Source organism: Lucilia sericata, unplaced genomic scaffold, assembly GCF_015586225.1.
Source record: "Lucilia sericata isolate MDLA Ls3-8-SP2 unplaced genomic scaffold, ASM1558622v1 Contig000158F_arrow, whole genome shotgun sequence".
NCBI classification, from domain to species: Eukaryota; Metazoa; Arthropoda; class Insecta; order Diptera; family Calliphoridae; genus Lucilia; species Lucilia sericata.
In genome coordinates, this window is record NW_023994188.1 from 40,000 (window position 1) to 62,500 (window position 22,501).

The following is a 22,501-nucleotide window of genomic DNA, read 5'->3' on the forward strand; positions in this document are numbered from 1 at the left end:
CCCGATTTTGACCTAAATTTTCAAAACGTAGTAAGCCACTAGATTCTACGACCCAAAATTAAGTTTAGGTGTCTCGGAGTTTTTCTGTGTCTTTTTGACATACTTACAGTGTTATCAATACTAGTTGTTTAAACGATAAAAATGGATTGGTGTCATGAAATCCAAAGTTATCGGTTTTATGTCCGATTTAAAATTTAATGCTTTATTGAATAAAAAATATAACATTGGTTTTCATGAGACTAATGTATTTTTTACAGTTTTCAAGTTCTACAAAGAAAATATTTTTTTTCAAAATTGTAAAATAGGCTAAAAAATTAAAAAAAAATAAATTTGATTTTTTTAAATAAAGTTTTGAAAAGAAAATTAAAAATGTACAAAAATGTACAAAAATGTACAAAAATGTAAAAAAGCGAAAAACTTCAAAATATGCACTAAAAGAGTAAAATATGCTCTAAAAACTCGAAAATATGCTGAAATATGCTACAAAAGTCAAATCATGCAAAATTATGCTCTTATGGGTAAAATATGCAAAAATATGCTCTAACAAATCGATGCCAAAATTCTTAAATTGATCTGAAACGTGTAAATATCTTATCCATGAGTCCATACGACGCACCACAAAAAACATACATTTGCATATTTTGGTTTCCCTGATAATTAGAAATGTCTAAAAAAAACGATTGAATATCATTTAGTTTCGGAGGAGTAGATCATTACTAATCTGAAATAGAATTGAAATACAAATAGAAAATTATGTTATATAATTGGAAATTTATGAAAAGGGATTGAAAATCATTCTGTTTCAGGGGAGTATATCATTACTAATCATTCATAGAATTAGATAAGTAATGATAAAATTGCGATTTTTAGCAAATTTATTAAATGCAGCGAAACGCAGTGAGCTCTCAAATGAGCTCTTTTGTGCTCTTTCTTTCACGCTTACTTACAGTGTGATCATTTTGGCATTTTTGCAGCTAGATTTAGCATTTTTTATTTTGATTTAGCTGTAAAATTTTAATTTAGCATTTGGCATTTTATTTAGCATTTTTATAAAATATTTTTAGCATTTTTAGCTTTTTTTGCAATTTTAGTATATAAACAAAAAAAGACAAATTTTTGCAAAAAAGATTTATATTGGAAATAGGTTTAACCGGAAAAAATCAGAATTAAATGTGGTAAGAAACAAGAAATATGAGAAATGTAATAATTTACACTGTAATTCAAAATAATGCAAAAAGATTCATGAAGATAAATAACTTAAAATTACGCCAATACAAGTGAATACTTTAAAATGTTGTATTCTAAAATATTTTTCTGGAACACAATGCTTTTTTAAATTCGAGGTGATAGAAATAATTCAAGAGATTTCATATATTTTTACAAAATAGCGTATTACAAACTAATACTTTTTGTTTGCTCATGGAATGAAACATATAATTTTGGAAAAGGCTATGTATGACGGTTAATTAACAAATTTTATTTTTTCCTATACGAAATAAAGAGGTTTTAATTTTTATCATCCTTCAGGAATTTTTGTTAATTTATTGAAAATAAGTATTGAAAAAAATCAATAATATATAATTAAGACTTTCTCATCCTACTTTCTGTTCTTTTTATTTTTACTAAATTTTTAGTAATTTTGTTGTCACGTTTTTTTTTTATTAAAAAAAAATACATAAATTTCGAAAATATTATTGACAATTTATTCCAGAATTACAAACTTACGGATTTGAATATATCTCTCAATTCATTTCATACATTCTCATACATACTTTTCCGAAAAAATCTTGGAAGTATGAGTTATAAACCTGACATCTATTCACCGAGATTTAAAATTATTTCAACGGAATTTTCAATATTTTTGTGACATGAAAACCATTTATAAAGTGTTTTGAGGAAGACAAATAAAATTGTTTATATAAAAAAAAGTAAAACTAGAAATATTATACTTTTCCTTCCGAAAACACATATAGGTTTTATACCATGAGCAACTAGTGTAATTAATATAGTTTTAATGTAATTTTTGCATTCAGAAATATTTTAAAGTTAGAGACATTACATATTGCTAAATTTACAAAAATTTTGAAATAATTTTTAGCATTTCTGTTTATCTTAATACCACGGAACCTAATTTTTTACCCTACTCCACTATACTACGTTTGAGTATACTAATCGATTAAGAATCATTTTCTGAATCGATTAAGCCATGTAAGTCTGACCGTCTGGTAGCGGTTGAAATTTTCAAAACAATAAAGCAAGTATGCTTTTAAAAATGGTTAAAGTCCGTCCTTTATTTTACCTAGCCCCCATACATATACAAATGTATAAAGCCTTTCTCAGAAAATTAGTTTAAATATATCGGAACCAAGGTTCAATTCAACATAAATGCTTTATTACGAAAAATAAATCAAATTTTATACTCATATGGTCAACCACGGCAGAATATACTTTCTTACTTGTTATAAATTACAATGAATTTCAGTTAGAAATTAATATGAATTGTTCATAAAAACACTTATAAAATTTTAGCATTTTTTCTAGCATTATTTTGGATGGGATTTAGCGGCAACATTTTTTGAGACCTGGTCACACTGCTTACATATGCTCACACATATATAAAAAAAGCAAAACCAGTTAGAGAACTATTTTTTACTCTCTGCCTTTTCGATTCCGAGCCCAAAGAACTGTTCGTTATTTAAGACCAAGATCGAATCAAGCTCATTTTGAACTTCTTGCTCTTAAGTGAAGCGTAATTCCGGGAAAGCGTTTTGCATCGAATAATGTATTCGGAATTCATCTTGCCGAAAATATTACGGCTTCAAGTCTGTTGGTATATTCGGGCGTATGTCAAACAATGCTCAAGCATATCTATTGCATTCGCTACAGATCTCCTATAATCGTCTTTCCCGATTCCAGCAACTCATGATCTGAACATGTTTAGATCATTACTTTGCCGCCATAATATCAACTTTTGAACGGATTGAAATTTTATAAGAGTAACTTTATTACTTTGTTATTGACGTCATAATTTCAATTTTGAATAAGGCTGATTACAGAAAGCAAACCAAAAAAACATTTCGAATTTTTAAGAAAATTACAATAAAAATACTAAGGATTTTAAAGTACTTATGTATACATTATTAGAGAAAAACTATAAAATTAAAGGAAAAGGAAGCATTAAAAATGACAAAGCACTTTAGACGATAAGTAACACAATAATAAAAATGATAATAAAACAATTATTAAAATAAAAATAAATAAGAACAAAAATAAAATATTTTTCTGTCAAAAAAAAAAAAAATTGCATTTAAAATGAAAAGAAAAAAATCAACATTTTATTCAAATGGTTAAAATTGATTTGCAAAAAAATACATTTATTAATAAATTTTGAACTGAAAATTTTGAAAAATAAATAATTGAAATTAAAACAAAACTAATTTGTATGTATATTTTTATGTAAGTTAGTTTTTTATATGAAAAAAACAAAAAATTAATTAAATAAAATAAATATGTTCCGTTAAACAAATTAAAGGAAAATATTTATATTTATTAAATATTGTTAATTATGTGTGTATTTGTTATGTTAAGTTTAAGAAAAATTATAATTAAATTAAAAAAAAACACTAAATGATTAATTTTTAATTAGCATTGTTAATAATTAAGTTTAATTTTAAATTTATTAGAAAAAAATCAAAATCATGAGATTTGAAATGTTATTATTTATTACATTATTTATAATAAGGTTTTTATATTTATTTGTTTTATGATATGTAAACCAAACAAAAAAAAATCATCTCAAATCCCCCAATAATTTGTGATAATTTGGAATTAATTTTATATATATTTAAAAGAAAGTAAAACCTATTTAATTATTGTAAATGTTATTTTATAATAATAATTAATTATTATTATATAAATTGATAGTCAAATTATTATTACAAGAACTAAACAAATAATTATCTAAATAAAATTAATTGAAAGAAAGAAATCATAGTCAATATATTATCAAAAGAAAATAATAAATATTTTCAATTTCGAAATATGTATAAACATGAAAATGTCTTTAATTTATAGATTTTGAAAGAAAAATGTACTATATTTTTATTATAATTATTTCTATTATCATTTTTATTATTATTTTAATATAATTTTTTATTATTTCTTTTATATTTAACAAGTGGCGCCCGACCGCGTTGCAGGCCTTTGATTAGAAATGTGGATTCTACACGTAAATATCTATATACCACTCAAATTTTCAAATAATCGGTTTAGATGTAATTGACTGAAAATTAAAATATCAACGCCATCAGTCGGACCAATTTAAAACTTTACAGGAACACTTCTCACGATCCCTGATACATATGGGCAATTCCATACGATTGTATGTGACATTCGCACGCCTTCAGAGTGGTATAGATTTTGTAAAATTAGGAGTACTTGGAAAACAATTTTGTCATTCTGTTCCATTTAAATTCTGTTCCATAAAGGAATCATCCCATTCGGAACCTTGTTTTCCAAAATATGGATTAAAATGTGGCGATATCATACGTGACAAAAAACGGAAGTGTACATGTAAATATTTACGAAAATCTGCGAATTCTGTAGGTGTATCTATTTTGTTTTAATTTCTTACACTATGGGACATATTGTTCATTAGTAATCCATAATTTTTAAATAAAAAAAGGAATTAATATAATTTTATAATGAACATATTTAAATATCGTACGTGACACATCGTATATGACAGATTTTTCTCCTGGTTTTTTTAGATTATAAAATATATATTTTTTGGAAATATATGCATACACACACTTCAATCAAAAGGTGTAGGAAAGCGCAGTCGGACATGGCCGACCTATATACATACATGTTTAAGCAATTTATAGATAAAAATAAAAAACTGGAGTTATATGGCGACTAGGGTCAAATATGGACCGATCCTCATAAAATTCTAGGGTGTGATTTTAATTCATATAAAACTTATTTGTGCCAAATTTTATCATAATACTAGTGATTAGAGGTGAGTTACGGACGTTTAAGTGTTTTTCTGAAATTAAACTTTAAATGGAACTAGGGTCAAATGAGGTCCAATTGTTATGAAAATCGGCATAAAGGTTTAGGCTTATAAACATTTTCGATCTGCCGATTTTTGAAGGAATAGTATTATAATTAACAGAATTATGAGCTAAAAAGTGATACTTTCGGTTCCGTTTGTATGGCGGCGAGGTGTAAAAATAGACCAATTTCAAAAATTTTCAACAGTCTTCGTCTTTGGTGCTACAAAAGATCATATACCAAATTTTGTTGAATTATCTTTAAAAATGCAGAAGTTATAAGGGTTTTATTTTTTCAGTCGTGGTTTCCCTTTTCATGGAATTGCCCATATGTATTTGAAATATCATGCGCCGTAGTTCCTTATGATCCCTTTAACATATATTTGAAATATTGTCCTATCATGCTCCGTAGTTACTGAGTTTTTCTATTACGAACAAACATTACTCTTTTATTTATATAGATAACTATTTTTTCATCATTTCCCGGGGTGCTTTTAAAAGTACTATTAGAAGAAAGAACCTTTATTTCACCATAAAAATCCTCTATGTTCCTGTTTTTATACTCTTATTTAAATTTTTAAACAAAATTAATAAAGTACTAGCAGTACCCGGTGTGCTTCGCTACCCTCATCGTAGTTAAAAAAAACCAATACTGTTGATTTTTCTTCAATCATTACGTTGCGTGTTTAAATTACATAAGTACCAATTGAAGAAGGAAAAAGTACCACAGAGTTCCTTTTTCAGATTTTCAATCCATTAGGATACTATATATCTGATTTTATTATTCTAGGTTCAATAATTCAGAATTTCAAAAAGTACCAGTTGAATGACGAAAAAGTATCAAAACGTCTCCTTTCATTTATAGAAAATTCAAAAAGTACCTTTTGAAGAGGGAAAAAGTACCAAAAAGTTATACATATTTTATAGATTCTTATTCACTCCGGGATCTACATACGTAATTTCATGTTTCTTGGATCAATATTATAAAAAAATTAAAAAAACTCAAAAAGTACCTTTTGAAAAACGAAAAAGTACAAAAATAGTACTTGGTACCGGTTAAGTGTTACTAAATATAGTAATTTTAAACATTTTTATCAAAATTGGCTTATTGATTTTGAATAAAATTAAAATTCCCGCTTTTACCCTCTTTTGGTATTTTTTTTCTCCCAATTAAAGAAATAAAAATTCCATTTCAAAAAAGTTGCAATATCGTAGTGGAAGCCCGTTATTATGTATGCATATGTATAAGTCAATAAATTAAAAAGGTACCATTTATATAGGTACAATTTTAACCCAATAAACGTCCGAATATCCAAAAAGTACTTAATTTATATTCCTTTTTTTCGATAAGTTACGAATGAATTAAAAATTCATTGGTTAAAAAGATACATGGAGTGTAGAAAAAGTAACAAAATTTATCCGTTTACTCTTCTTGTCCCCTAAATATTCAAATTTGTTGTGAGACCAATTATCTGTCCAAAGTTCAACTTTCAAGCTCAACCGTTTAGGCTGTGCGATGATAAATCGGTCAGTGAAGTGAGTGGTCTGACAAAATTTCAGCAGCTTATAATAGTTAAAATCCCTTTTAGTTCCATCCAATACAGAGCAATATCTAAGCTCCTTGGATATTTAGTTTTGGTGTCGATTCGGCTGTTTGTATGGATTTCTTACGCTTCGAGTTTTAGTAACATACCACTTACGGTGGCTACGGACCCGACTAGCTATGTTGTTTAGAAACGAGTATTCATTACATGGCAATGACCTTTTCGCTTACAGGTCGCAATTTCCATGATAATTTGATGAAATTTAGCACATAATCTTCTTTTGATCCTATTTAAAATGGTTAAAATTGGTCGATTATTTCGCTTAGCCCCCATACAACCGTAGTCCTTGAGCTGGTTACTCCGTATTTCAATTCGAAAAAAAGAAATTAAAAAAGTACCATTTGAAGAACGAAAAAATGTCATAAAAAAATAAATTAGAATTGTTAAGAATCATTCTTAACTTTACCTCCGTCTTTTTGTAACCCTTCCTAATAAAATTCTTATCCATTTAAGCAAGCATTTGAAAAATACTTCAATTTTTACCTATCAAAAAAATTATAACAAAAATTCCAAACAAAAGCAAAAAATTATATTAAAAATTCTAAAACGCTTTGAAAAAATAACAAATATAAAAAGATTTAACAAAATTTTGCCAAAATTTCTATTAAAGAAAGCGTACTTAACGTATTTGGTTGACAACGTTAAATTGATTTTGAATTGAATAATTGCGAAAAAAGAAAAGCCAAAAGCTGTAAAAAAAACTTTTTAAGAAAAAACAAAAAATATTTAATATTTTCAGTGCGATTTTTTCAATTTGGTGGTTTTGTTTTGAATATTGTTTTTATTGTTATTAGTTGCATTTGAGGAAGATTTTGAAAAAAATGTGAGATAATTTTTTTTTAATTATATAATTTTTTTTGTAATTTTATTTTTGTTTTAGATTTTATTATTTATATAACAACACTTTTAAAGGAAGACAAGCGCATCAAATAACATCATGAATAAATACAGTGGTAAGTGCAATATATTTTAAATCTTATCTCTGGAAAAATATGAATTATATGGGAAAAAATGTTTTTTCTCAAATACAATCGTGATTCAAACATTTTTCATTCAATGCATGGATTCTTATCTAGAAGTGAGTTTTTTACCACTCTGTTAAACTAGGCTTAACTCAGAACAAACTTAGGCGGACTTTAACCGAGATTGTGATTTTCAGTTAACTTTTAGGTTAGTTATGGACATTATGTTATTTCAACTGAAACCGCAAACGATGTCAACATCGTTCTTATATCTGTCGCACAAGCCCTTTCATGAGTTGAATATGTTATACAAAATTTTCAAGTCAACTTCAATTTGAAAATAGTTAGAAATAAAAAACACGATATTTATTATTTAAGAACGGTGCAGTTTATACACAATCACTAACCATTGAATCTGCTGCTTAATTGTGATCACAGTTATGTCATCACCTCCATGTACAACATTTTTCCATTATCTAGCAGCTGTGAAATTCTCACCTTGGAGATTGTATTTAAATTTAGATGAATATTGGAGGGACAAGTTAATTATTAATTAAATATTTCGTACATTTAACAAAACACTCCAAACGATCCTAAGGAGAGTGTTAATCTTCCTGTCAAAAAAATGCTAAATTCTATGACGATAAAAAGTTTTCTTAATCTATAAACAAAGTACTAGCTGCATGAGCTTCGAGGTCCTCGTAATTGGTTGAAATGCAAACATTTACTTAGACAATTTGACTACTATTTTACTACGTTCGATTACGCCTTAAGGAGTTAAATAGTAGTTTTGTTTTAGAGCCACTATTGTTTTTCAAAAAAAAAAATCCTTATTTTTTTCGTTTGTGTAAAAAACTAAATATCAAGGCTAAAAGGTTAGTTATTTATAAGTCATTACTAAACTCCTGAGTAAAGTTGTGAAATGTAAGTTGATGAGTTACTTCAATTCATATCCATCTTTTTGCTGGGTAGTGTTAGTTCAGAAATTATACATGAGTGACGAAAAGTACCATCCTATTTAACTCTGCTAGCACTCACTCCATCATAAAACAATAAAAACACCCCATAGCCCCTTCAATTAAAATACTTATCGTTTTTATGTCATATATTTTATTAAAATTTGTAAAAAGTTTTATTGTGATATGTTTATCGCATTTTTTTAAATAAATTTATAAAAAAATTTAATGTAAATATATATAAACATATAAGAGTGTAAAAATTTGTTTTTGTTTATATAGTAAAATTGCAACTACAAAACATAAAATGGACAAAAACAATACTATTCACTTAAATACTAAACGATTTTATAATGTTGTCTTTGTAAAAATACAAACAATTTAGGCTATATGAAACATTATTAAAACAAGGCACAATGTTTAACGTTTTTTTCTTCGATTTTAAACTTAAAATTAATATTTAAACAACAAGTCTAAATATATATATAAATGGACGGTTTTAAAAATTTATAACGAACGAAATAAACTATAGTTATGTGCATACAAACAAGATTATTAGAGAATTAGAAATACAATTGTATTGTTGTGTATTTTATATTCAATATTAAAAACAGCAGGAGTTTATTTTAGTGTTTTTGTTGTTGCCGTTATTAAAATCTTAAGAATTTCTATAGTGTCCTTTTTTATGGAAACTTGAACAATAGAGGGTTCATTGTTTTTAGTTATTGGTCACTCTATAGATGATAAACTCTCCTCTGTTGTCTTTAGTCTGACGATGAAAAATGTGTGAAAATATTTTGAAACAAATATTAGACAACAGCCGTAAGTTTTTTTTGCAATTTTTTTTTTTTTTTGATATCAAATGTTTATAAAAAAACGCTTTTTTGAAATCATAAAAAATATGTGTATACGATTTTTTTTGCGAAATTTACTATGACCAAAACCAAGTGGTAAACTGGTTTTTTGCAAAAGGATCTTTTAAGGAAAATGTTTGTGGAAAAAGTTCTCAGGCTATGATAATAATAAAAGATGAGGATGATCATCGTCATCATCAAGGCACAACAACAAAAAGCCCGTTATAAAAAAAACTGAACGTAATGAAAAAAGAAACCCCGTCATTTTTCTAATAGAGGAAGTTCCTTTATTAATGGAAAAAAGGAAAGAAATCAAAATTAATGCACACATAAAGTAAGCAAAAAAAAAAAAACTTTATATAAAAATTCTTAACGGTCATAGCTGCGTGTTGTGGTGGTGACCATTAAAGAAGGGGTGCAAAAAACCCAAGTAACAACCCTCCTCTCACTCAAGGCTGCTGCTGTAGCTGTTGTGTGTACCTCCATCCAGTCAAAGTTTCTTTACTTGCAATGATTTCTCGACAATCTTAAGATACTTTGTGATATTAACAGGTTTCGTTGTCGTTTTTATTTTTCTTTTTTGATTGTAGCTTTTCTGTGGTGCTTATTATTGTCTACTAATGCTACACAGACACAGCTGTTCTTTCGTTCGTTAGCGTTCAAAACTTCATGGTTATTAAAAACAGATTTTGTAGTTTTCTAAAAAACTAAATTTGCTTGTTTTTCTCTCAATTTTTGCGTTATTTTTCAAAAATTTTTTGATTTTTTTTCCAATTTCCGTTTTGTGCTTTTTGTTGTTTGGGCAGTAAAAGCAACAGCATAAAACTTTTTTATATAAAAAAGAGTAATACGAGCTAAAGAGAGGCGTTAAAGGTTTTTTATCTTTTTTAACTATTACCTTTTCTATGAGAGTTTCTGCAGAGTGTGTATAATTTTGAACATGAGTTATATGATGCCTTGACAAACTTTTTAAAAAGCGTATTTTTGTTGTTGTTGTGTATTTATTTCGAAACACAAAAAAAGCATGACAAATAATGAGATTCATTGTAATAGATTGTGTCTACAACTTAATCGCTTTGGATAAATGATGACAATGTTTTTTCTATTTAAATAAAAATTCACAAAATGCTGAAAAATATACCAACAAGTTGCTATAAAATATTATTTTAAGACAGTAGAGTAGCCTCACATCTACAATCTATATAGTGTAAAGGAAGAAGACACATGAGTGACAAGTTTTTTTCCTTAACTCTTAACTGTTCTTGTTTAATATACACATACCTATAATTTTAACTTAATTTGTTATTTGAGATAATTGCTTATTTGTTTTTGGACGGATTCGTTTCTTACTTAGTTACTAAAATAAACTACAAAACTACACATGTCTTTTGCTTTTGTTTAACTCTTTTTTTTACTTTTGCCTAATGCAAAGAAAAGAGCAAATCATTTTACCTTTGTCTAAAGCTTTTCATCTGAACTTATATAGTAAAACCAGTGTTAAACCCAAAAGTGCAATGATTAATGAGGTGGCTGCTTGTATTGCTGAAGCTCCCGCTAAACGACATTTGAACATATCATAACGTGTTTCTTTGTCGGCAACAATATTTTGGAATTCAGCTTCCACCAATTGACCATCGTAATAGGTGATTAAATCTTCGAAAGGATATTCATAACCCTGTAGACATTCACATTTATAGCCACCCGTTTCATAGCCACGTCCCATGATAGGCACGCACTAGAATAAAAAAATTATGTTATAAGAAATTTTGGTAAATTAAATGATTTTTCCATTTTTTGGGGGAAAGAAACTTACATATGATGTTTTCTCATCACATTTGTGGGTATTTTTAAAGGCATTTGGCTCATAATACCAGTCTGGACATTGATTTATATCCAATTGCAACAAGTCCATGGAAACAGCTACCACACCTCTATAAATGCAAATAAAAAGAAAAATATTTTATAAAGAAAATAATAAATTGTAGTTTTTTGTAAACATTCTTGTTTTAGTGTTTAATTTTATAAAAAGTTTAGAAGATTTGTTATCTCTCTTGCATATCTACCTAATCTAATAAAGGAACATTTTTTAATTTCTTTAAATTTAAGTTAATGCTTAAAAATTTGTACTATTCTTTTTGAATTATCTGACAGAGGAACGTTATTGTATTTGACAGCTGTTTATATGCGATATTCGATAGAATAAACATCTTCCTATCAAATTAGTTGAATTCCTCACGAAAGCCTACTAGATTGTTATTTAATGTTGTATTTTTCTGTTTTTACGTAGGGATTATTAATAGATAATAGATAGATAGATAGATAGATAGATAGATAGATAGATAGATAGTAGATAGGATAGATAGATAGATAGATAGATAGCTAGATGATGATAGAAAGCTAGATAGATAGATAGATAGATAGATAGATAGATAGATAATAATAGATGATAGATAATATGATAGATAGATAGATGCTCGATAGATGATAGATAGTAGATAGCTCTCGATAGCATAGATACTCGTAGTAGATAGCTCGATCGACTCGCTCATTCGCTAGCTCGCTCGTAGCTCGCTAGCTCGCTCGATCGCTCGATAGCTGCTGTCGCTAGCTAGATAGTCTCGTCGCTCCTCGCTCGTAGCTTCGCTCGCTAATCGCTCGATAGACTGCTCGATCGCTCGCTCGCTCGCTCGCTCGCTCGCTCGCTGCTTCGCTAGCTCGCTAGATAGATCGATAGTTTAGGTATCATTGTAACCATTGAGGTGGGTATATTCAAGGCGTCTATAGCATTCAATAAATTAATTATTTTTATTGCTGTCCGGGGTAGCTCCATAATCATCTTGTCAATACCAAGTGCTTTCTTGGAGTTTAGTTCAACAATAGCCGAATCTCAATAGTACGAATCTCAAAACGTACGGGTACAGCTCTCAGAAGGTAGCTCTAGTAGATTGTTAGCATTATTTGGCGTAAATAAATGTTTCAAATGATCAGCAATCTTATATCCTTTTTCAGCATCGTTTCTTGCCCAACCTCCACTGATTTTTCGTAGAGATGGCTTACTTATTACTGGTCTTTTTAGACTTTTAGTAGCTCTCCATAAGAGTAATTCGGATGAGGGATAGCGTCCAGGCTTTCCAAATATTTATTAAGCGATTCCATTTTTCTGAATTCTAATTCTGTTTAAGATTTTTCGTGCATTCGTTAAGTTTTAATTTGAGTTGGGACGATCTATACAGTTGCCACTCTCTTCGTGTGAATGTAAGCTAAAACTTGGCGCAAGATATAAGTCGGCATAATTATTTTTCTATAATGTTTTTCAGTCCAAAACAATACTCTAAAAAATGTTTCCTAATTTTCATTTTAAGTTTATCAAAAGTTCTTTCTTATAATAAAACAAGTAGCTGTACTAAATTTTTTTATTTAACTTTTCCAAAAAAATCAAAATTCTGAGTATAATTGCTTTAGAAAAGAGCTTATTTTAGGCCAGAGTTTCAAATGTACATACCTCGAACATTTAATACGTTTTGTTCACATAATGCATTTGAAATAAAAGATCTGTAGAATATATTTCTCTTGATATAATTATACATATCGAACATAGGATACGATATACACTATCGGACAAAATAAAGTGCAAAAGTGCTCATGCTATATTATTTCAACGAAAAATCTGTTAAATGATTATTGAATATGGATTTTTTTAAAATTTATTTAGTTTATATACAATGCTACAAAAAGAACAATAAAACAAATTTATTCCACCTAAAATTTTTCTGTATAACTGGAATCTACTTAAGCCTTTTCTGTATTTTTTTACCATTATTATTCACAATCGCCTTCCCTTCCCCTCAATTGTGGTCTAAAATTAATCTGTTGGATTTAGGGCGATGCTCTGAGCAGTTCCAATTTTCATTCCAATTTTTCAGTGTTTTTTTTTTTTTTTTTTTTTTTCTTACAATCATGTTTTTAACCTTTGTCGTGTTTGAAATCATGAATCTGTTGAGGCATTACGTCTCCCAAGCCCATTTTTACACCATTTATTTCCAAATTTTTATTAAAAACGCTCGTGAATTGCTCATTTGTTTTTGTTTACTCCATTTTCACTAAGATTCTCGTTCCTAAAGTTGAATAATGTACCAATACAGATAGCCCTCCACCATTATGTTTAAAACCTGGGATAATGTTTTTCAAATTTTGTATATTGAAGGGCTTAACTCACACTCATTGTCGACATTTTAAAATTGGGACTCATCTGGCCAACTACGTAAATTTGAGCTAAAAATACAAAATTATATACTAAAATCGAAAAAAAAAAATTCCATGCTTTTAAATATGTTGGTGAAAGATTGAAGGTATGGGTCAGTTGACTCTTCGTATGTGTCCAATTTTTAAGATTAGTGCCTTCAAAATGGAATTCGGCAACTTTATATCTCGGAAAGATAATAAGCTTAAGCACTTGATAAAGTTAAAAAATAACATTACTGTAGGAAAGAACACTGAATAATTGGAATAAGTTGGTCAGAGTACCGCCGTAAATCCAATAGATTAATTTTGGACCACAATTGATCAAAAAAATTCCGATGAAATTGTGATTAAAAACTGATTTCTTTTGAAAATAATTATATGGGGAAAACAAGGGGAAGGGAAGGCGATTGCGAATAATAATGGTGAAAAAAATTACCAAAATGGCTTAAATAGATCCAATTACCAAAATAGATCCAAATATTCAAATCAGAACCAAAATAGATAAAAAATTTTGATATACAAGAAATTTAAATAATGATATATAAAATTTACACTTTATTTTGTCCGACAAAAAACTAAATTTACTTTAATTTTAGATGTTATACAGAAAAATTTTAAGTACAATAATTTAGTTTTATTGTTATTTTCAATAATCATTTAACCAATTTTTCGCTGAAAGAATATAGCATGAGTACTTTTGCACTTTATTTTGTCCGATGGTGTATGTACATATATTAAAAATTTTGATTCATAATACATAGATAGCAAACTTCTCCTAAGCATTTATAATAAAATTATGCAAGTTTTGGATCCCGAATTTTTGGTTTGCTTAGGTTATATATGGTAAATCTGTTATCATTCATTAAATTTTTAATATTTTTCAACATTTAAAGCAACATTTTCTGAACAGAAATTTTCAAACAACATCTCCTGTTGTTTAATTTTTTTATGCAATTTTTTTCTTTTACTCAAAAGAACTGTAGAAATCCTTGTATGTATTTTCAAAACTGGTCTCTATACCAAATATTAATGTAAATATATTTCAAAATTTCTGGTTTTTAATAACTTTAAAACGTTTTATCTTTAATGTTACTATAACATGTTAAATAAAAGTCATAAGTTACTAAAACTGTCATCACTATAGCAAAAAAAAAAAGAAGAAGAACGAACCCTCGATGAAAAGCATAAATTATATTAAACATAACTTTAAAAGATTATTATAACCCGCTGAAACTATTAAGACATAATCAAGACAAAACATTTGAAAACAAATTGAAATGTCCAAAGTAAAATAAAGAAACACGAATACAATAATAAATAAATGACCCCTTTTAAAAAAGCCCCGAAATAACAGATAACCTCTTAAGAAACACAACACGAACCAAATAAGAATTAATAAGAACAAGCCCGCATAAATAGAAAAAACTAACAATTTGAAGATATAGCAAAAAATAGAATAGATAAATAGAATTAGGGATGACTTTAAATAACAATAACAGAACAATACAATTTTCCACTATTTTAAATTTAAACAAAAACTACTTCACAGAAAAATACCCCTTTTTACTCTCTAACATCAGCAATATTATGATTGTGTTTACTTACTTGAATTCCAGTTTAACTTTAAGGCTATCCCAGCCGAAAAAGGGTGCTGCATAGGTCACAAGCCATTTCTTAACATAACCATTACAATCAAATTGTGGTTGTGTCCAAAAGCCATGTTTCAAACTTGCCGCACGATACGAATTAGGGTAGTGTTCATATTTCTGACTGTATTCACCTGTCTCATTGTGACGTATTTTGATTTTCATATAAAACGTTTCCAAATCATCAAAGTTCGTAGACCAGCGTTGTTTCAAAAACTTGAAATAACTTCTTTCGGTATACAGTTCATGTGTTTTATTCAAACGTGCTATATCTTCCACTTTAAATTTGCGTGTATTCAATTCAGTTTTATAGGCATAGGGTGCGAAATATGTACGATTGGTGAATTTATTACGTTCCCAAAGTGTGGCAGCCGACCAGACTTTTGTGTCACCCAAAACAATAGCCAATGTTTCACCAATCATTTGATCTTCAGTAAGTGGTTTATCGGCCACACGTTTACCCGAATATACTTCATTGGGATCAGAAACCTTTGTAGAAGTTCAAAAAATAGTTTAGTGTTTGTATATGATAAAAGCGTGAAAAAAGAAGAGTAGTTTTAAATAAAGCAAAGGGTTTTTATATCACATTGAAATAGAAAATAGTGTAGATAGATAAAACTAGTCTATAGAAGAGTGTGATATTATTTTTTTTTTTAATAGCAACTAGTTTTTCTTGATAATAATAGAGTTTTTGATTGTTGTTGCTAGAGAATCTCAATTTGTAAATTTAGGTTTAAATGTCGTTAAGTTTCCGTTTTTATCATCCTCATTATTATTTCTATTATTTCATACTTTTATTTCTAGTTTGCAATATTTGTTTAAAAGATTCTTCTAACAACTTGTGCAAATAGTTTTGCAAAAATATCTAGTTTTTCGTGTATTTTTTTCCTACAAATATTTCAATATTTTTTAGTAAGCGAAATATTTATTTGACACTGCATATTTAACTACCACAAAAACAAGTTGTTAAACATGAGATTAGGCAAACGGAAAACAAAAGAAGTTATTTGAGTAGATATTTGTTTTTAAAAGAATTTCTTAAAAAACGTTTTATAAAGCGTGAAAAATTTTCATTTACACTTCAAGAGTTTTTAGAGGAAGTGGTGTCAGCAAAAACAAGAAAATCAATGAAATTATTAACACTTCTAAACTATAATTAAGTGTTGAAATATGAAAAATATTATGGAAAGTGAAGGTGAGAACTTTTTTAGTTCTACCTAAAGTAACGTATTTTGAAATTTTAAATTAGTTTACAAAATTTACTTATATTGTACATACCTGCAGAAAAGCACTGATGAAGTTAGCAAGACGTACCGCCATTTTAGCTTCATTTTCAAATTGTTCTTTAGCGCCAAAACTAACATCACTGCGTAAAATTAAATCTTGGGGATGGAAACTATCATAAAAAGAAAAAAAATTATTATTTAAAAATATAAATTTAATAACAAAAACTTACTCTTTGCAAGTTCTATAATTAACACTATGTATAAATTTCAACGCTTGATCTATATTCAAATTTTCTGCATGTAAAGCTGTGGCACCGGTAGAATAATTACGATATTCTCTATGTAAATCTAAATATTTTTCACGCACATGATAGGGTGCTCTATTCCATTCTATGGGTACTTTTTGGATCCCTAAAATGGAAAAAAAAATAAACAAATGTTTTCGAGAATTTCTATTCAAAAACTTACAGCCAATTTTAAGACAATCATAATCATTGTAATATTGTTCTGCGGATGCTCTTTCTATGATTTCACCCAAATAGGGTCGCCTTACGACGTTAGGCAAACGATGTCCCGGTTTACAACGACATTGATAACCACCTCGCCTAAAGCCCCAGCCATGCAGCGGTTCACATTCAGTCGTTTCTTTTTTACATCGTGCAGTATCAGCAAAATGATTTGGTCCCTTGTTGCCCTCACCTTTCGGACATTGGTTAATATCAAGCCTTTCAAAATCCATTTCGAGTACGGCAATGGCAGTGTATCTGAAATAAATTAAATAAATCAAAAATTAATCTCAATTAACATAGTCGGTCCTGATTGAAAGTGAATGTATAAGAAGTTACTTCTTGATACTTTTTTGTTTTTCACTTGGTTTTTTTAATATTGAACATAGCTTTTGGTACTTTTTCATTCATAAAAAGGTACTATTTAAATTTAAAATTACTCACTTTGGATATTCAATATGTCTGAACTGGGTATGTCGGGGATATATATCAGCGATAGGAACTACAGCCGATACCAACCACTTGTTAGAACGACCACAATCAAAATACGGTCTAGTCCACTTAATAGGACCAGGATCTTCATCAGCTCCGGGCGGTCCATGGAATGTAAACGTTTCATTTGTATTATTAGCATAACGTATCTCAACCTGATATGTAGTCTTCGTGTCATGACGTCCCTCTACATCATCGGGTAGCCATTTCTTATACCATTCATTTATTTTATACAAATCTGAGGTATAATCCTGTGACACTGACTCTGGTGGATGGGCACCTAAATCTCGTACATCAAAGGTATTCCAGGTGGAGATCTTTTGTAAATGTATGGGATCATTAAAATCATCCAAACGGAAAGTTCTTGGTCCAAAACGAGGAAAAGTTTTATTGAAGAAACCTCTATACGAGGAAGTATACGAACTATTGGGAGCAAAATATATAGCTGAGGCGTTAATTGATGGATTCGCCGAGACATCTGCCACGGTAGAGAGGAAGTAGTACATCATTCCGGGATCATAAGTATCATTGATGGCAGGTCTTATAAAACGAGACTGTAAAATATAACTCCAAAAGAAACTTCTACTCAACGCCATGTTGTGCAGATGCAACAATGCGGTACGATTTGGAAATATGGGATTTATATTGATTTCTTTAATGTCTGGCTTATGAGACACTGTATCTTCCGGCAAGTACAAATCACTAACATGTTGTATGGGGCAATTGTCAGGATTAACTTTATCGTATTTTATTTTAATTTCATCGAAAGCATCACGGGCTTGCCACTCAAATTGGGCGAACACACCCACAAATAAGACCAAGACAAAAAGCAACAAGCTCCTGGCCAGAGCACTAGTTGCAAACATATTCACACACTTCTTGCTGCAGTGTTTGGAAAACAAACACTTGCGTCGTTTAAATAAAAATTTTAAATAAACACAAATTGAAATTAAATTAAAACAACAAGCACGCCTTTACAAATCTATTCTATTTCAATCGCAATTGACTAATTCCCAAAATGACACTTGTCGAAGAACTACGCCCCGAGGGCGTAGTTCGCCGCCGCCCATAACGGCGGCGGCGGCTGACACTAAAAATATCGGCGGCGGCTTAAAATCGACTGTAAGCCGGCTAAGTTCTCATATACGCTTAATTTTAAAATTTTCAAAGATTTTAAATAAAAACTGTATCCGAGAGATAAAAAAGTGGGACTTTGTATATAATTTATAACAATGAATTAGAGCAAGCACAAAAGTTGTGTGAGAAATTATGCAGGGATGGAAAAAATAAAAAAAAAAGAATTTAAAAATTGATTAATTGATTAATAAAAAATAAAAAAAAATAAAATAAAAAAAAGAATTTAAAAATTGATTAATTCTTAAAAATTAAAAACAAATCCTTTATTTTTGCCGCATAGTGTAATCTATATAATAAAATTTTGAATAATCTAAATAACATTTTAATTTGTTTTTTTTAACTTTAATTTTTAATACGTAATTAAAAGCGCCTCTCAAAGACCTTTCACATGATATCAAAATTAATTATCATACCTCTACGTGAAACATAAATGAAATAGGAAAAACTTTAAAAAAGTTCCTTTTTATTATTTGATCCAGATCACCAAATATTGGTCAAGGACACACATTTTGATGATGACAATTTATTTTCAATAGCTGTCGGCGGTAACATGGCAGCCAGCAAATCCATTACCATTATTTTGCAGACACAATCACACCCCGCAGCATTGTAAAATAATTTAAATTGTGTTATGCCAGTCAAAAGTGCTTGCCTTCTCGCAGCTTTTAGAGCAACGGTTCCAAAATGGGGGGTCGCGGACTGCTAGTGGTCCGTAGCAAAATCCTAGGGCGTCCGCGAAGACCAACGAAAAAACATGAATAAACAATATTTTTTTATATACTTATGTGAAAAAATATTAAAAATATCTCCAAATTTTTTTTGTTCAATAATCCCAGATTTTTGGTGACTTTTTGAATTTAATTTTTTTCAGTTGTTTATCAGGGCGAAGCTATGCCCTATACATTTACTGTATCACTTTTTTAAAGTAAAGTATTACGTGATTTGCAATTTTTATTTCCTGTATATGTACTGAAATATAAACCTATAATATTCTGCCTTACAAGGGATACTGGTTTCACTGTCAGGCCACATTTCCATTCCGACGTGATACACAGATTTTAACTTGATTATTAAATTAACATCAGAAAATCCATAGCGTTACGCGTAAAAATTCAAAACCACGCAGTGAATTAACCGAACCGTTCACGAGTACTTTCACAAAGATTTCAAGTCATATTTTATGCGTATAACTATTCCGCAACAACATCGAAGAATGTATCCTTGTGGTAACCCCTGGATACGGCAATCAGCGTCCGTACATTGCCTCTAGGTGATAATATACCATGTCACCACTAGCCGATCGACCACCACCCACCTAGGTGACTAGGGAGGTATACAATTGCCACTCTTTTGTGGGCATTCTTCCAGTAGACCATCATGATGCCTCCTCTTTCTTAAAAAGAAAGACTTTAATCTTCTAGATCTCACAAACAGGCCAAATCAATCAATATTAAAAAGTATTTACACTTAAATACTTTTTCAATAAACAATTATGTTATTTCCAATAATAAAATTATATATATTTTATAACTTTTTTAAAAAAAATCAAACAATTTCCAAACTGAACACGTTCTACGTTTGTTACAAACTCAAAATGTATGTAAAATGACAGAAGATCAAATACAGAATTTGCTAAAATTGGCGCGAAAACATGCGACTGCGCGCAAAAAATTGCGGAATTTTTCCTTCAAATAGATTTTGTTTGATGTTCCATTTAAAATACATTTGTTTGACGACCTAGGAAACTCTGGTTTGTCAAACAGCAATGTATTTTTCGTATCTCGTGTTTGCTACAAACACAAAGTGTTTGAAGTAAAAGAATGACTTGAAACAGAGTGGAATTGAAACCGAATGCTGGCTTAAAATGGAAACAAAAATATAAACAAAACAATTAACGTAGAGTTACCAGGCTGTAAGAATAAAATACTAATATTAACAAAATTTGTTTATATAATTAATATTGCCGTGTAATATATAAATTTCAAATTATATTTTTACATTAATATAACAATTAATAAACTAAGAAAACACGCAAAATTTGTTTTTGATTAAAATGTTACAATAGCTATTGCGCATGTTTTGTTTACGCTTGGGCAACTCTATATAATGTTTGTTTATGTTTATTTCAGCAAAGAAAAATTTAAATAATATAAAGTTGCCACAAATTTGGTATGACAAATATTATTATATTTGTTTATCAGATATTCTTGTTCATAGATTTAATTAATAATGTATTTGTTTTTACAACAATTTATTGAGAGGAAATATGTTTATGTACATATTATTATGCTTATTAAACACACCTCATCAACAAGTGTTTATGACGTCACACTTCGTTTCATATTGTCATGTTCCCTTTAAAAGTGATGCCATTTTATGTAAAATAATTAGAATCTAGACTGTTACCTTTAAATGATATTTTAGGTGAACATTTCAATAATTATAAAAGTTTCACTGTGTTCACAGTTCACTGTGAACATTAACAAAAGCTTTACTAATCAAAAATGCGTGAAAACTTGTTGTTTAGTTTTGAAGTGTATCGGCTTTCGAATAAACTCAAACCTCAATTTATGCGAGTTTGAATTAGTTCAAAATTATAAAATTTTTCTTTTCAAAACATTCAAAAATGTTCTGAACAAAGTACTACTACTGATTTTGGTGTTGTTTTGTTTATTTTTTATGATTTCAATAAAGAATTAAAAAAATTCAACCTGGTTTTCATTAGCATGTTTTAGAAATGCAAAAATTAATATTTATGTTTAAATTTATTTAACGAAGCATGGCCTGAACTGATTTTTTTACATTTTAAAAGATTCTAAATTTATTTCTAATCGTTTGATTTATATAATTTCCATAATGTATACAAAATTACAAGTGGGAAACGTTTGATGAACTTAAGGAAACTGGGTAATCCTAGTTTATTCTGATACTTTAGACTGATTAAATTTAATAAAAACAAAATACATATTATCAAGCAATTTTTTATGGTTATTTCAATTAATTAATTTGGTGTTGTTATTTAATTCTAGTATCCGTTAAATACAAAGAAAATAACAGTATCCGAAAGCGTTTTTTTTTTCAAAGTAGAAAACCGGGTTATTCGATATTCGAAAAATCAATATTTAGAAAAAACTGATAGTAGTAAAATAGAGATAACCGGTTTTAAAAACGATTCCATCGCCTTAATATACAATTTTATACATATATAAAACTCTTTAAAAATATCCGGAAATAAAACATAATATGGGTTTTCATTTAAACGTTCAAAACCTATGCATGTTTCCATTCTCGCAATTGAATTCTATGGAAATTCATTTGTACAACCCTTATAAGTTTGAGCGACTATTTAGACTAGCAAACTTGAGCAAACTCATGGAGCATTTAATAAATCCGTTCACTATTGTTCACTTTTGAATTTATGGACTTGAAAATTTACATTTTAAACATATTTTGTAAAATTTTTTGTTAAAATAATTTATTTTTTATTTTTTTGATTTCGTTTGACAATGTTTATAAATATTGTAATAGAACAAAATTTGAACAGGGGTTTCATAAAACAAGTCGAATAAACTTGCAAACTTGCACAAATGGGAAACTTAAGCGTTTAAATGAAAACCCTTAATGTTTTATTTCGGCCCATAAATTTAATTGTCTTATAAAATTCAATCAAATCAAAATGTAATCAAAATTTCATGGCATCTTGAAAATTTTTCGTGAATACCTATCCAAGTTTCTCTAAGAAAATGAAAGACGGCAACTCTTCACACCTGTTACTACAGCATTGCCAGCTAGAAAAAAGCGAGGGTGTTTTCTAAGCGTTCC

The 22,501-nt window shown here is 28.8% G+C and overlaps 1 protein-coding gene across 1 annotated transcript; it reads right to left on the minus strand.

Annotated features, from left to right (window-relative positions):
• Window positions 1-9,164: 9,164 nt before the first annotated feature.
• Window positions 9,165-18,570, minus strand: LOC119601337. Its single transcript, XM_037952190.1, has 7 exons — window positions 17,495-18,570; window positions 17,013-17,308; window positions 16,775-16,955; window positions 16,597-16,714; window positions 15,278-15,807; window positions 11,244-11,361; window positions 9,165-11,165 (listed from the first exon to the last, which is right to left on the minus strand). The coding sequence occupies exons 1-7, from the start codon at window positions 18,406-18,408 to the stop codon at window positions 10,899-10,901; spliced, it is 2,424 nt and encodes an 807-aa protein (XP_037808118.1). The 5' UTR covers window positions 18,409-18,570; the 3' UTR covers window positions 9,165-10,898.
• Window positions 18,571-22,501: the final 3,931 nt, after the last annotated feature.